Here is a 16,797-nt window from a genome sequence, read left to right as displayed (position 1 = left end):
AAACGAATATGACTCTTTACTGAGATTAGATTACAAAGATGAAAAATGTGTTAATTTTTCAGGGATGCAATTGTATCAAGGATTTATACGAGTTACAGGTTAGCATTTAATTTACGTGTCACAATTTGAATTTTGACGTGTCTGTTATAGATCTTCTGTTTGTGTAAATGCCTGTTTCAATTGACAACAATGTAAAAAGATAAAGTGATATTATGCTCATTTTTATGCTCATAATGTGATTCCGCTTTGTCAGCCATGTTTGTTTTCACTGAAATCTGTCCAAAGTGAAAGTAGGCCAAAATTCATATAACATCAAAGCTCTTATTGTAAAATGATAAACCATTTGAAAGTACTCTTCCAGGTATGTATTTTAAGGACAATTATGAACAAAAATAAAAATGATAACAATAAGAATATTTACCTTGAATGTGTTACATTTCTGAAGACCGAAAACATTCTGTTGCAAAGTTTTAAGCACATTTCATAAATGGCAAAATCCTTTTCAAAGTCCGTTTTAGTGCCTATAAAAGCTATTTTTTGCAGCAAATACAAAATTCTTTCAAAACTTAACTCCAAATAAATCCTTATCTCATGTCCTTCTAAGCACATGGCCTCCATTATTTTTTGTAAAAAAAGTAGTGCAAGAAAACAATCATCATTTATAGCCTTATAAACTACAATTAAAATGAAAACACAATCAAACTTTAAAATCTAACCTTTTTATGTGTAACAGTGAAGTGTGTCTGTTTGGCATGTACACAAGAAATAGGTAAATGATGTTTATTTTTTTTATGGTACTACTTTTTTACACATGTCATGGTAGCCATGTTTTTTCAAGGTCAGATAAACTACTTTCCTAAGATTTATGATTTTTAAATTTTTTTGTTTTTTCTGCAAAAAATTGCTTTTGTAGGCACTTAAACAGACTTTTAAAAGGATTTTGCCATTCATGAAATGTGCATAAAAAATTGCAACAGAATGTTTTTGGTCTTCAGAAATTTAGCCCATTCAAGGTAAATTTTCTTATTGTTATCATTTTTATTTTTGTTTAAAAAAGTCTTTAAAACATAGAACTGGAAGTTTACTTGCAAATGGCTCATCATATAACAATGAGAGATTTTTTGTTATAAGAATTTTGGCCTACTTTCACTATGGACAGACTTTGTGTTGACAAAGCGGAATCACTAATAAGTTACATACTACTATCTATATTTCAAAAGTTTATCTATTCTCATGTTCAAAGGCAAAAGTAATGATAATAATAATAATAACATTGATAAAATATAAAATCTGCATAAGGAAAAACTGCCCAACATTTTGATCAATTGAACGTTACAACCACACTCGGAAGAATATAATATTTATGGAATTGTCCTTGTGTACTGCATGAACAATTGGGTCATTGGTTATTTTTTGAATACTAGTAAATGAAAAAATGAAGAAAAAATACAAAATTTAAATAAATATATGTCAAATGTAAAGTGTTTTTTTACATTTATACGGATATGATTTCATTGTAATAACTAGAGAATATTCGTGTACATTGTATTGTTAATACATTTAAACTACATTTACTAGTATGTTAAAGAACATAGTTGCGTCTTCTTTAGAGTCCGGTTTAATCTTAAAATAATTTCATGTTTTTCGTTAGATAAACAGTTTTAAAGTTATTGATTTTTTGTTGTTGTTTGTTTGTTTGTTTGTTTGTTTGTTTGTTTGTTTGTTTGTTTGTTTGTTTGTTTTATGGCATTATGTTTAGCAGATAATTTAGATTATGGACGACGCTTCCAATATTCTGAGAGACATTGAGAGGAAAGTCAGTGTTGGGGATAACCAGAAGTCATTTAATTTACTCTACAGTTCCGTGGACAAGGTTAATGTTGATGATTTCCATGTCCAGTGTGATGGTAAAGGACCAACACTAACCGTTCTCTATGGAAAATACAACACCATATTTGGCGGTTACACAAGCCAAGAGTGGTGTTCAGACAAACAGAGAACCAAACGAGATGAAAACGCCTTCTTGTTCTACAAGAATGATCACGCGGAAGCTACGTGTACTTTCCTACCAATTAAAGAAAAATTTGTTGATAGGGCAATAACGTGTGATGCAAACTTTGGACCAACTTTTGGAGGGGGTGCCTTTTTCTGGGAGGCTTATGACCTTCAAACGTTCAAGAAAGACAATAAAAAATCTGAAAGTGAAAGAGAAGCAGGCTCCTATATGAAACTAAATGGAGCTGTGAATTTTGGCTGCGCGTATGGCTTAGAAGATAACCAGATGCCAAGGAGGGGGGCTTCGGCAACGAGAAGGGAGGCGAGATTTGAAGATAGTTTTAGGGAGAATTGCACAATAGGAACTCCACGTCAGAAAGACATTAACGCTGGGGCATTAGTTGTTAAACGGATAGAGGTTTATCAAGTTGTAGGTAAGAAATACTAATAATTTAGTTTTCCTGATCATTTTGATGGTTTATAATCTTTCTATATTGGTACAGGTTTTTCCCCTCACTATAGTTTAGACGTAATTCGCTTGTGATAGTTTTATTGACATGTTGGCCGAGCGCAAGTATGTGAATATCTCTAAGCAAATGTCATATTATAGTACTAGTCAGGGCATTATCTAATTTGAAGTGATTGTCGAGAGTTCTTCAGATCTGGATATATATCTGATGTTTATCTATTTTGGAGTATTTGTTTTGTGTCAAAAGATATGCAAGAAGGCAATGGTTATGATAATAGTTGTAGAGATCAATATTAAAGTAAAATTTATATATGCAAGTTTAATTGCCGTCACTGATTTGCTGGCTTATATTTTAGTGTACATCTAACAATACATGTCCTTCATGTATTCATATAAAGATACATGCTGCGAGGTAACAACTTCAAAGTTGTTGAATTATTTCTTCAATATGTATTGTATAAATGTTTTGCATGTTTGATATGAGCATATTTACAAATCAATCACATTATGTATCGGAGTGAGATTTACACTTTATTAGAATATTTAGACACATTGTATATTTTCTTAATCTTCACTGTGATAAAACATTTAGATTGTTGTGATTGATCATGAAAATTCTTTCTCAGTCGGTCTGCTTTGGCATGTACAGAAAATTATCAGTTCCTTGCGAAATTGAAGGCAGCTAGTACTGGTAAACTGCTTGACAGTTTGCCCAGGATTGATGCTGCGGCTGAACTCTGCTCTGGCAAAGTCAATGCGGCGTGCTGCCGTGATAGCTCAGGTGGTGCGATAGCTCAGTTGGTTAGACTACTGACTGTCACTCCTGAGGTTCCGGGTTCGATCCTGGGTAACACCCTTGGGATTTTTCAGAAACACTTTCAGTGTTTCCCACCTAACTAGAGGTTTACTGGTACGAAACCCAGGTAATTCTCGCATGTATCAGTGCTTTACACTGGGCATGTAAAAGAACCAAGGAATCTATTCAATAAGAGCTAGGGACTGGTTCCCGGATTTCCTTGTATCTCATAGCTGTCTCTGCAGTCTGCTTAGGTAAGGACCCTACTGGAAATAAGTGCTTGCACTTTCGTAGGTTATCCTTGACCGCCCGGTCTAAAGAAAATCAATCAATCAATCCGGAATGACAATATCAGATACCGAATGTTAAGACAGCAATTCTGAATTCGTTCACAAATAACTTCTTTAATATTTGAATGCTTCAGACGACCAGCTTCAAGAACCATGGAGGACTAAACCATCAGTATGTGTTAGAATTACTTCTATTATAAATTTCATATTTGCCTGATTGATTGAAGATATAAATACAAACAGAGAAACTTACAATATAAACTAATGCTTTCAAATAAATAATATCAATAATAAGTACGACATAAAGTTTCTAAACGCTTTGTTAGTTTGGCCGAAAAGTAATTTCAAGTAAAACCGAAGTATTATTATTATTGTTATTATTATTATTATTATTTAATTTATTATTATTATTATTATTAATTATGAAATTGTGTATTCATTTTAAATATTGTAGAAAAATAGTTAAATTTATGAATTGATTCTTTTCGATAATAAATGATGCAATATGGCAATTAATTCTTCTTTTTGTCAAAATTTCACAAAGTAAACGTAAGAATTTTTCGAAAAAGTACAATTTTTTAACTGTTTTACACCGAAACAAGATGCTTGGTTTGCTTTTACATAGGATACTGAAATGGAAGAAATAAGGAAGAAACTGGAGAAAATGGAACCATTGCCAGGCCTTGGTATCAAAACATATAACATACTACTTGTCGGTGTCATCGGGTCTGGAAAATCAAGCTTCTATAACACCTTAGCAACGGTTTTCATGGGTGCTGTTAAATCTCACGCACCAGCCAGGGATGCGCCAACAAGTGTCACAAACGAGGTGAGATACTTTCTTTAATAAATCGTATTTCCTTTTCCCGAACAACCCATAAATTTATTATACAAACAAATATCTCAGCGAGAGATTTTTAGTACATTATTTCATCTTTTAACTTGGAAATACATGTACACATTTTTTGACTCCTTGGATTAGTAAACGAAAATAATAACTTCATTTAGTGCTAAAAAGAGGGTACTATGCAATAATACAATTCTTTCATTTCATTAAAGCTGAATAATGATGTTTTTTTTCATTTTTTTGTTAACGTTTTACTCGTAGTTTTGCAGACTATCTTTTTCAATAACTAATTAGCTAGAATTTTTGTTTTTGTTTGCTGCATTTAAGATCCACGCATACGAGTTGAAATCAAAGAGTGGAAAGCCTTTAAATCTCCGAATATTTGATATCAGAGGTTTTGAAGCTGAGAGGGGATATGAGCACGAGTTTGACCTACTTCTGAACGGTAGATTACCAGTTGGGTTTAGTGTAAGTTTATATGACTATCATGCAAGACGAAATTTATGTTAGGTTTATTCAAGGCTTATTATATACAGCCATATATAAGATTATAACAATCCTGTAAGCTTAATTAGTAACTTCATCTTACATTCAATACACTGTTTGCTGTCTTTATAAATTTTCAATTCAAATTCTTAATTGGAGTTCTGATGGCCATGTGTTAAAGAAAACAGAGAATTTAAGCGTAATTTAATGCAATTAGCTTGCAATGCGTTATGAATGTACAATGTATTATGCGCATAGAGTATAAATATTTGTACTACATGTAGTTATCTATTGCCTTTTCAAAAGAAAGGGGTCAATTATTGTTTTTCAATAAATTAATTTATCCCAGCATATCTTCATTGTTTGTTTGTTTGTTTGTTTTGGGTTTTACGTCACATCGACACAGTATAGGTCATATCGCGACGTTCCAGCTTTACTGGTGGAGAAAGACCTCAGGTGCCCTTCCGTGCATATTTCAGGCACGAACAGGCACCTGAGTAGAGCCACCGACGTTCCGTAAGCTAGCTGGATAGCTTCCTCACATGAAAGAATCCAAAGTCCCTGTCGGGATTCGAACCCACAGCTGTGTGGGGCAAGTGGTTTGAAGTCAGCGACCTTAACCACTCGGCCATGGACGCCCCTATCTTCATTGTATACAGTAATTTGATTACATAAGTGATGTGAACTTATCCATACACACTCTAATTGTGGCAATATAGATCGCTTAGGAATAAGTTTTTATTTAGCATTACTTCTTTCATATCATATTAAATACCGCTTCTTGCCATGTTTGCAGTTTCCAGATCAACCAGGGCCTATTCAACAAGGTGAATTGGTAAATGCGAGTTTGAAAGATGAAATACATTTGGTGTGCTTTGTTACCGGGACTTCAAATTTAGACACTATCACGGACGATCTACATAAACATATAACGAGTATACAAAAATCTATCAACAGGAAAGGTAAAATTATACCAAAGAAATCAGTATAACTATACTTGCTGTTTTTATACTTGGAACATTTTAAAACTTACATATACTCCGTCAAGTATCTTTTTATGCCCCCGGGCATATAGTAATTGAACCGTCCGTCCGTCCGTCTGTCCGTACGAGGTTAACCTAGAACGGCAAGTTGGATTTTTCTTAAGTTCTACCTGTACCAATGGCTTCATAATTTACACACTTATCAATACAATGTACATGATATTTCCAAGTTATATAAATGTGCTATCCATTTTCCCAGTAATTTCCCTTTTTATCACTTTGAAAATATGGCCTTGTATGGTTAACCAATTCCGCCAAGTTGGATTTATCAAAAAAATTCACCTAATTACTTAATTTATGTAATGATATCTTTCATATTTGGTAGGTGGATACCTTTAACGGTCCTCTAATTTTTTGTGGCGTTAGGCGTCTTTAGGTCAAGGTCAAGGTCACTTGTGTAAAAAAAATAAATCTGAACATTTCTGCTCATACAGCCTTTATTTTTAAGTTAATGTCTTTCATGTTTATACGAGGGATGATCAAAAATAAACCGGACTGTGACTGTCACTTGAAGAATTTCCAACCTATCACTTATTGTTATATATCACACTTAATCGGAAAACAATACCTGTAAACTGATGCTTTATCTAATCTGATAACGCAAAAAACTTCTCCGTAACAGCGAATTAAAAAACCATGGTAACGCACGCCCGGCGCAGTGCGTAAATTCGCCTTGACACCAGGCGCCTTAAGCTGCGTATATTTTACAATATGGCACATTTAGATTTCAAAGTACGCCAAAACGTCAGGAACCATATCTTTGACGTTGTGAGTAAAAATGACTTCATTTAAACCATATTTATATTTGCAATCACTATTCAAACGTCACATGTTAATGAAATACCCCCGTTAAAACTATGTCGTTGGAATGTCTCGAAAATCGATCAATAAGAAAAATTTGTCAAAAATAAGACGAGAAACTGTTTAAAACGCAGAAAAAGATTATGGCTATCACGGGAAATGTCCCAGAAAACCACAGCATATTATTTTATTAGCATAAAGAATTAAGAAACGGTAATAGAAAAAATAGAAAACAAGTAAGGGAGAGACAGAAAAAAGAAATTTTCAAGGACGTTGGTGACGTCAATCTCCAAGACGTTGAAAAATGGCCGTCGATTGACTGCGGACATTGTCAACGATGTTCGACAGTAGCTACGGGACGGTGCAGTCAACTCGAAGGATTTTAAAATGATAATGATTAATGCATTAATTTCATATATTGTATTCTTGGTTTGAAATTGTATAAATTATTGTCTTATCTTACGCAGAAGTTTTAAGGAGAAATTGTGTCAACAATTAGACAGTCACTGTTCAAAATCGTCTATGAGTTTTATTTATTTTAAAATAATGACAATTTTGTTCATAGTTGTATTATTCTTTTAGTTTTTCTTATGTATGATAAATTATCATTCAGCAACATTATTTTACATTATTTGTAATACAAAATATAGTTTATTGCATGTGCGATTTTTCCAACAATCAAGTTACAGAAGGAAAGAACGGAAGTTTGCGTCATTACAGGAGCTCTTTATCACCATCCATTCTTTTACAATACAATATGATACCCACTTGTACAGAAATATATATAGGCAGTGGATCCGCCGCATCAACAACATGACTGTACCACGTATTGGGCTACCCCGTGAATGAGTAAAAAACTGCTCCGTTAAGAAAAATACGCTTGTGACGTCGTTAACGTCAATTTTAAAGTTATACCGTGCGCCGCATTGCTTTACATGTACATGCCAATAACAGCATAACTTTTTTCTTTGTTAATATTTCTTGTTGGTATTTTTTGTATCATTCAGGGGATATATTCCGATTTATTTTCCGTGTATTTTTATGTAAATTTATTTAACAGGTAAAGAATCATTTACAAAGTCCGGTTAATTTTTGATCATCCCTCGTAATAGTCATACCAAGGGAAGTCCTCTTCCTTTTCCTTTAGTAAGGGGTCATTTGGGTCAAGGTCACCAATGTCAAAAAAATAGATTTTTACAGGTGTATTAACCTTATTCTATCGACAGATGTCTTGTATATTTTGTAAGAACATAAAATTTAGGTATTTTCATTTAGATGGAGGTAGCGGTCAGTTGGGTGAAGGTCAACAGTGCTAAAATAGATTTTTACACTTTTGCCCATACAGCCTTTATATATTGACAGACTTATTTCATATTTGGTAGGAAAATAAGTTGCATGATATTCTTCCTTTGAATTGAGTTAGGGGTCAGTTGGGTCAAGGTCACCAGTGCTAAAAATAGATTTTTTTTACACTTTTGCCAACACAGCCTTTATTTTAAATATTGTTACTGACAAGAATCTGAGCCGGGGGCATTTGTGTTTAACAAACACGTTCTTGTTTAGTTTTATCACTTTTAGTTTTATCTTGTGCTACTAGGGACACCACTGAGGTTTTATCTAATGTAACAGGAAATCATTTCTCAAGATTTCTTTACTAATTGATCAAAGTCGGAAACTTGTGTGCAATTTTTCAGACCATTTGCTTTCTGAGTAATATTTTTAAATGTGAAAAATAATCCAAAAAAGAATACAGAAAACACTTTTGGCTTATTGATGTTCAAAGATTATACTTTTTTTTAGTTCGAAGTATATTTTATAATATCATTACTATATATTTCCGTTTTAAGTGCTTCAATTCATCTGTGTAAAAATTTCAAATTTTATGTTTTAGACTTTTAAATTTTTTTTTAAGTTTAAAATTTAATAGAATAATTTTATTGTGTGCTATGAGTAATAACCAATAAGATAGGAAACACTACTTGTAGTTTGTTCAAAGAACACCATATGACACATGTCTACATATATTATATAAAATTTCATGTGAACATTGTCCTTTTGAAAATAACCAAAGCATCTTTAATATTATCTTTGGTATTAGTGTAAGAATGATCATGGGCTAATATTTTATTAGTTAAGGTATGTAAAGTATCAATTTGATAATCAGTACTTTATACGAATATCAAATGGTTTTAATATTTGGAGATTTTGGGATTTTATTAGAACATGTGAAATACCAAGTAGTTACCATTAACACTGATAGAAAAAAAGAACAATTAGTAAAGAAACCCTGGGCAGTATATGAATATAGCTTAACGAGCACTAAGCTTGTTTATTACAAAAATAATTCAAAACACGTGACATTCATATTAATTGAATAAACTACCAACTGTAAAGGTTTCCCTTTATCACTTGACTTTACATGCCTTAGCTCTTATGTATGATGTATAAGGATATATATAATAAATGCATTACGTAATTTATGTATGTGTGTTTTAGGTTTACCAATGGTTGTTGTTGCAACCAAATTTGACGACCTTTGTCAGAAGATATCGGAGGATGCTAACCGAGTCTACAGAAGTCCAAAAGCTCGCGATGCAACGAAAACTGTCTCAAATTTCTTTGGTATACAAGAAAAATACATATTTCCAATTGTGAACTACGTTAATGATGAAAATATAAAAGACGGCAAAGAAAGACTAGCGCTACAGGCATTGAATACTATGATTGAACTTACTAGAGACTACCTCGAAAATCACAAAGGTATAAGTATCAGTTTTACATGTTATCAACAATCTTTTATCAGTAATGAGTATTTAAAGAGGAATAGTATGAATTTTCAAGCGTACGATTTAAGACAATGAAGTAAGAAGACAAAGCAAGCATTATTGGTATTTAACCCTTTTATTACATATATGTCTTATCAAAATATGAATTCATTCGTAACAAATTTAGCGCCTTGTCCAATTTGATTTTACAGCTTAGAAGTCGTTCAACAGAATTCAGTATTGAATTCAACAATGCGTAACAACCTCGTTGTATTTTCTATTCTTTTTTACTATTCATTTTAAAATAAATCCCGTTTGTAGAGATGGCATCAAAACTTGACAGGTGGTCAGAACGTGCAAGCAAGTTACATATACCGGTAAGAGTAATACCTTGTTTGTTTTTTAAATTTTTAATAGGGTACCCTAAAATTAATATCATTGATCAAAGATCATTTTTTATTTGAAACACGTTAAAACATCTTTCTTGACTTTAATGCATTTGTATTCTCTGCCTCTCGATTAAAAGACCTTTTAACATCTTCTCAGAATGCATTTTATCATTTTAAAATAGTGGGACGTTTTTTTCTGAACTTTATTATCTGTGTTTCAGTAGAGTGATACCGACGTAAATATTTTATGAATTATAATAAGATTTAAGGACAACAAAAACCACTCATATTGTAAACAAGTTTATTATATTATGATATACTCATTATGTCTCATTCATTCAAAGCACATATTTGTATCGTATGTTATACTTTTACAGAGGCATTCAAACGAGAAAGAAATCGAGCTAATGAAGATTGGGGCTGAATTTGAAGAACTAGGCGACAATGTTCTACGTGTTCTTTGCGTGGGACCCGTGTATAGTGGAAAAACAAGCTTCATCGATTCGATTTCATCTGCATTAAGAGATGAAATATATTCTAAAGCAACAGGAGGCTATGCAACTGGTAGAAAACCAAAGGATGGACACTTAGAATCATCAACTGAGAGGGTAAGAAATCAGTGCCAAAAGTATTGAAAAGAGATTGCATACTAAGAATCTTGTGCATCGTTTCACATAAATGTCTTGTTTGCATACACGCGTCAGAGAATTTTAACCAAAGGTTACAATTTGGTTTTTCTCTTTTTCAGTATAAAATGTATCAAATGAAATACAAGCACGAGTCTGAAGATATTATTGATAGCAATGTTTTTATTGGAGATATACCAGGTTTTCAAGAATCTGATGGCATACAACTGGACGATGTCAAAAATGTCATTCTTGGACATGTGCCAATAAGATATAAGGTGAATATATCTATACCCCTTATATCAAAGAGATAATTGAATAAAACATGTATAAAAATTTAACATTTGCTGAAGTACTTTCAGCTTTATAATTGTATAGTCATGTGCTGAAAATAATTCACAAAAATGTTTCTTTTTCTTGCACAGTAAAGAAGAAAAATCGAATAAACAATACTGGATCATGTTTTCATCTTTTCATTGTAAATTTTAGATAATACAAGGCATGAAGAGGGGTTCAAAAAAGTTTAAGCATCGACCACTCAAGAAAGACAAAGTACATTGTGTTTGTTTTGTGTTTGATGTATCTACACCTGCTGACGAGCTCTCAGAAAAAATGCAAAAGACACTTAAATCTCTTCAAGCATGGCTACTTGACAAAGGCAATATAATTCATTATACGCACAGAAATCATATCATTTTTATCGCCATTTAATTCAACTGAACTTATTTAACCTGCTAATGTGTGTAATGAATTTGCTCAAAATTGAAGTTGGAACAGTCTGTTCAGATATTATGGAATTTTAATTTCAGAGTATTAATGGTTTCGAGTCTGATCAGACGGCAAGAACTAACTTCTCTCTGTTGTAAACTTGTCCGTCGCATATTTTTTTATTTTTTTTATTTCAGATATTCCTTACATTGTCATTTTGACGAAAGGAGATTTACTCAGTGATGTGGTAGATGAATGCAAACTTCACGTATTTGAAAACAAGATTTTAAAAGAAAATAAAGACATATTGATAGACATGTTCAAGTTTAAACAAAGTAAAATGTTTCCGGTGATAAACTATATACACGAAGATACAGTGGTACCAGAATCTGATGCTTTACTTTTATGTAAGTTTGATTTATCGGTACTCATAGTTATGTTATAATATGAAACAAGACTATTTGGGCTAAAAGTTTGAGTAATTTTGTTACTTGCAATATTTTGTTGCAACTGGTGTAAATGATTTTAAAGAGATTTTTTTTCAAAAACCTATAACCAATGAGAAGAAATAATCTGATATCCTGCTTTGTTTCAGCGGCTTTCAAAGAAATTCTCAAGCTTGGTAAGGAGTATCTGGAAGATATGGATGAGGATGGCTCTGAGGACAGTGATGATGAAGAAAATGGAACAGAGGCATAGTAACATTCATTTTTATTTTGGTGAGATTTCGACAGAAAAATAACTGTAACCGGCCTAACCGGATAAATCATATGGAAAAAATCCTTGCTATTAATTAAATGCATGGCGATTGTTTAGTTTTAAGCAAAGTTGCTCTATACATAAGTTTAGATATGACAACAGAGAGGTATATGCCTAATTTCAAGAGCACAACTCGAACATTACTAAAGTTCATTTACAAGGGCAAGAAATAAACCAATAATAATACTTTGGAAATTTAAAGGGTAAAGACCATAAAGCTATACCGGTACCTTATGAAATATTTCTATAAAGTTTATAAACAGTAAAGGTATGATGTTTGAATAATTTTAATGAAAATTCTTGAAAGAGTTGTATACAAAATGTTTATGTTATTTAGCACACATGAATATTGAATGTAAACTGAATAATATGTTCTGGAACAAAATATTATTCTGCTATTTTTATCATGGTTTAAACAGTTAAGGAATGATTTCGTGTAAGGTGTTTCGTGTATACACAAATTGCTTTTAATTAACCAAACAAACACATTTCTATTATACAAGTATTTTGAAAGTATTCTTTTTCAAATTTCAAACTGTTATTTTATAAATAACCGGCAGCAGATAAAAGCTTTATACGAGTATACTTTAAGGAGCTGTATATTTTTACCTGGGACTCATATTGAAAGTCCAGCATATCTTTATAGCTCGAGAAGTACTGAAATCTCCATGGTCGCAGCTGTTCAAATTTCTTTTCATCTTGAATCGTCCAAGGGAATTTTGTATCATTTGTATAAAATACATGAACTACATATACATTGTTTTTTATATCTGATAACTTTTAAGTCTTGCTTTGTCTAATAACATATGCTTACTTAAGGTGACAACAGACACTTCCCGTGGTACTCACATAAATGTCATTTAAACCAAGTTATTTTAGTAATAATTGTTATTTATTTAATCTTTGTGCATTAAATGTCGTTGATCATCATAAAAAATAACATATTTGAAAAAATGCCTTTGTAAATGATTGATTTTGAATAAAAATCCTAAAATTTTAAATCGTCATATCAAAGTCATTTTTTATTTTTTTGTCATCAAACTTTTGGAAAATAACCATAGTTATATTATCTGGGGAACCGTGTGTCAAATTTTTTCTATCTTTTCTCAAAAAAATATTACGTAACGTCAAACATTTTAAGCGACTTTTTTCACCATACATATTACGTAATTAAAGATAATTAAGTCGCTGATTGAGCAAACAAAAATCCCTGACACGGTTCCCTCCGTAAATGAATTCCCTTTCATGTGCTTTAAACCGCATGTTAATTGCTTGATTATTAAAAAAGTTATGCCGATTCAAAGTTAGTCCGACCCGCATCAAACGAAGTGTCATAAATCGGCTGTTCTCTCTCGGACCCCTACGTTTTAACGCTAAATAATTGCATAATACACAAATATCGCACCAGAGAGGGTCACAAGTTGCGGTACATACTCTAACAACATTTTATGACCCAGTGACATCTGACCAATTAAAAAGCTGCTGATTGATATCAGTTTTTAGCCGAAATTTCTTCAATTCTTCAATTCTTAACGTGATTTACTGTCCGCCCATGTCACGTGACTATCGGTAAAATTTGAGGCACTCAGTTAGGGGAAATGGAACGCATTTGCGCACCGCTAGCGGGGTATTTAATTGTTTTCTTTTTGAAGTTTATTATTATCATCAGCATTATTAGTGTTTTATACCAGTGTCACTCTGCCTGTGTATTCGTGTATGAAATTCCGTTAAAATATAAAATAAAATAACAAAAAACTGAGCTTGTGACAGTCTATTAAAGTCCATGGTAGATGTACAAATAAGAACGGGATACTATATATTTTTTCCACCAAATTGGCCTTCTTGACTTTTATTATGAATATCATCTATGCACGGCATAGAGATCCAGTTTCTACCGGGATAGACAATAAATTTCATACTTTGTCCCAGATTTATTAGTACTGTGTCCGATTTACTGGCGAACAATTTATTTTCACTGAGAATATATTTTAATATCTTGTTTTTATTCATAGAGAAATAATCAACCTTAGACAATCTAAAATGGTTTAGAAATTTGTCGGGGACACCTTACTACAAGTCATATAGGCGTTCACATAAAAAATGTTGTCTGTTTTTGTTGTTGTTTAACTTGACATTGTTAGAAAACGAGGTTGAATGTAAAGTAAGCCCTTGAATCCGTACAAAAGTCTATCAACTCAATGTAATATCTATCAGATTAACGGGACAGACAAATTATTTTCACACATTATTGATATTTTAGCAACTACATTTTTAATCAAGCCCGTGGTCGTGCGATTTGCCGCTATGCTTAATTATTTATGTTTCATACATTATGTTAAGTACATTGGCCGACAATTTCTTAATTTATAAAAAGGCTAAATGTTGAGATATTCATAAAAGATGTACGGTAGTTGTACGATACATGTATTACGAGAAGTATGGACCAGTATGGACCTGTAATTCACGGATATATGGAACTACCGATTTCCCTCATTGATGCCTCAACAGGGGGCGGGGCGTTATCGATAATCGACAGGTTACGCGAATAGCAGATACAAATAGTATAGGTACAATTTTAAAACGTTTAAAAACACATTTTTTGGACTAACTGCTTCCAAAATTAAATCATGAATGTGTTCAGAAAAGGTTGATAAATCTACTTAGCAAAAAATCTCATTTTAGGTATTTTAAGTGATAATTGACTCCGTTGTCACCTTAACTGTTTTCTTTTTCAGAAAACGCTGTATAGACGGATATCAAAATCAACTCTATCAAGATAGCATGGGAACTGGAAAGACAATGAGTACAAATGATGAAATTTCTAAAGTAAAATAATTGGTTAATTATATGAAATATTTATTTGCTTTTAAAACGAGTACAATAAAATTATGTTACTTGTATATATTGAATGTGCACATGGAAACATTTCTACAGGGTATACATTCCTTACATTTTAACTGCATCAGCCTCATCATCGAAAATTGTAAATCCATTTACTGATATGATACATGAATGACATTGCCTATTGGGTAAAGCACATGTACTTTAACATAATCAATACATGTATAGGTTACAGTGATACGTTTTTATCAGCTTCCTTAAAGTCAATATATAATTTCTTTAGTAGCAGTATGGTGATGTTTAATTACCTATTAAAAAGAATAGAAAGATAGAAAATATATGTTCGCCTAAAAGAAAACATGTGTTTGCCTAAATTGATATTTATATTTTATTGGTACAGTAATAAAATTCAATTTATATGTTACTGGCTTTTTTCTTGATTTCAAATTCAATATCGGCGAAATTGACAAAAAAAGTATTTTCATGTTCATTTAATGAGAAGAATTGGTGGTGTTAAAGCGTATTTAAACAGCATTTCAAGCTGGTCTTGACTATAATCATGTTCTCCTAATTTAGAAGTTTCACTAGAAAGTTGTTCCACATGATTATATGTATATAATTATAATTCATGAATGATTTAACGTGCTTCCAACGGGTATCTGTTGAACGATTTTGATTTATATCTGCACGTTTTAAAAGTTTTAAATGCGTGAGGCCAACTGGGAATATTTTTGGATACAACGGACAATTCTAACAAACCTCTATATAACAGAACACTGATGATAATCTGCCTTTTTTTTAAACAAAATAGTAAAATCAACAAGTGGGAGCATTGTCAATAAAACGCCTCCAGCCAAACAGAGCACTAACCAGAAAATGACGGGAAGCTCCCAATGACTATGAAGGGCCGTTATATCCAAGACATGGCTGCTTTAGTATAATAATTATACATTTAAGCTCGAGTGTAAAGAAATTTTGTAGATTTAATATCCCTTTCAAGTTCGTATTCTGTGGGTAACCGGTCCCGTTGCTAAATAAGCAGATATGGTCGTGATTCCAGTAGGCTAAATCCTCGGTCTGTGGTTTGATATAAAACAATAGGACCAATGTTTCCCTGTATGTTTTACAGAACCACTTTAGGAACCTATGATAAAACACTTATGTATGCCTCAAGTACCGCAAGCAAAGCAATACAGGGTGTGCGAATAATTCATCTCAGTCTAATATACTTAATCCTTTTTTACCTACTTGACTGACAAGAAGTGTAAAATATATCACGGAGTAACCTGGACTTCCAAATAAAAATAAAGAAACGTGCTATAATCGCCTGTCTTAAATGATAATGATTCTAGCATAGCCATCCATACCAAGACACCAAATTATCGATCCCTTACACAAATATTTGATCAAGTAACAGAGTATAGAAACCATTCAAGATAAACAAGACAGTATAACTTAAAGCAAAATCTTATCCTATTTGTCCCATCGCGGAAAGCAAAGGTCAATTAATCTCTTCAATTTATTTCAATTTTCCAAGTGAGCATTTCAAAATTTGAAAATATGTGCACAGCAAAGTACTTATCACTACTCAGGACAACACAAGGTCCATGATAAAGTGACAATTTTGAGATAGTATAGTGTCATGTTATAGTTATTATTTCCCAGTTTCGGCTTGTTAATAAAGGTAAATTCGAGGGAACAGTCTGAAAAATAATTGCAAAAGCGCAAAAGTATTTTACATGATTAATTAGTATATCTACATAAATGAGATGGGTTTAATTGAATATGCAACGAAACATAATGAGGCATGAAAGGGTGTAATGTGAAAATTCTGTAAACGATGAATATTTGCGATTTCAGTTTCGAAATCTATGTTATAAGCCCCTTTTTATATTGAACATTTTCAGCGTATTATATGGCTTCAGAAATGAATATTTTTTCCTTATTAATATTTGAAAAGGGCAAACATGAGTTTTAATTTG

At 32.2% G+C, this 16,797-nt stretch overlaps 1 protein-coding gene across 2 annotated transcripts; it reads left to right on the top strand.

Annotated features, from left to right (window-relative positions):
- Window positions 1-19: 19 nt before the first annotated feature.
- Window positions 20-15,212, top strand: LOC132744342 (uncharacterized). 2 transcript variants are annotated; one of them, XM_060733028.1, is made up of 14 exons: window positions 20-98; window positions 1,763-2,429; window positions 3,685-3,722; window positions 4,176-4,379; window positions 4,725-4,865; window positions 5,680-5,845; window positions 9,224-9,487; window positions 9,814-9,869; window positions 10,259-10,489; window positions 10,630-10,785; window positions 10,997-11,165; window positions 11,413-11,622; window positions 11,811-11,913; window positions 14,710-15,212. In XM_060733028.1, coding segments are annotated over exons 2-14 (2,394 nt in total). In that variant the 5' UTR covers window positions 20-98; window positions 1,763-1,774; the 3' UTR covers window positions 14,711-15,212. The 2 variants fall into 2 exon arrangements, with proteins under 2 accessions (XP_060589011.1, XP_060589010.1); XM_060733027.1 differs by having other exon boundaries at window positions 11,811-11,934.
- The last annotated feature ends 1,585 nt before the right edge of the window (window positions 15,213-16,797 follow it).

This window comes from Ruditapes philippinarum, unplaced genomic scaffold (genome assembly GCF_026571515.1).
Source record: "Ruditapes philippinarum isolate M1 unplaced genomic scaffold, ASM2657151v2 ctg536_1_1_1_1, whole genome shotgun sequence".
Classification (NCBI taxonomy): Eukaryota; Metazoa; Mollusca; class Bivalvia; order Venerida; family Veneridae; genus Ruditapes; species Ruditapes philippinarum.
Note: the sequence above shows the minus strand (reverse complement) of the source record. Positions and strands in the feature narration are given on the sequence as shown.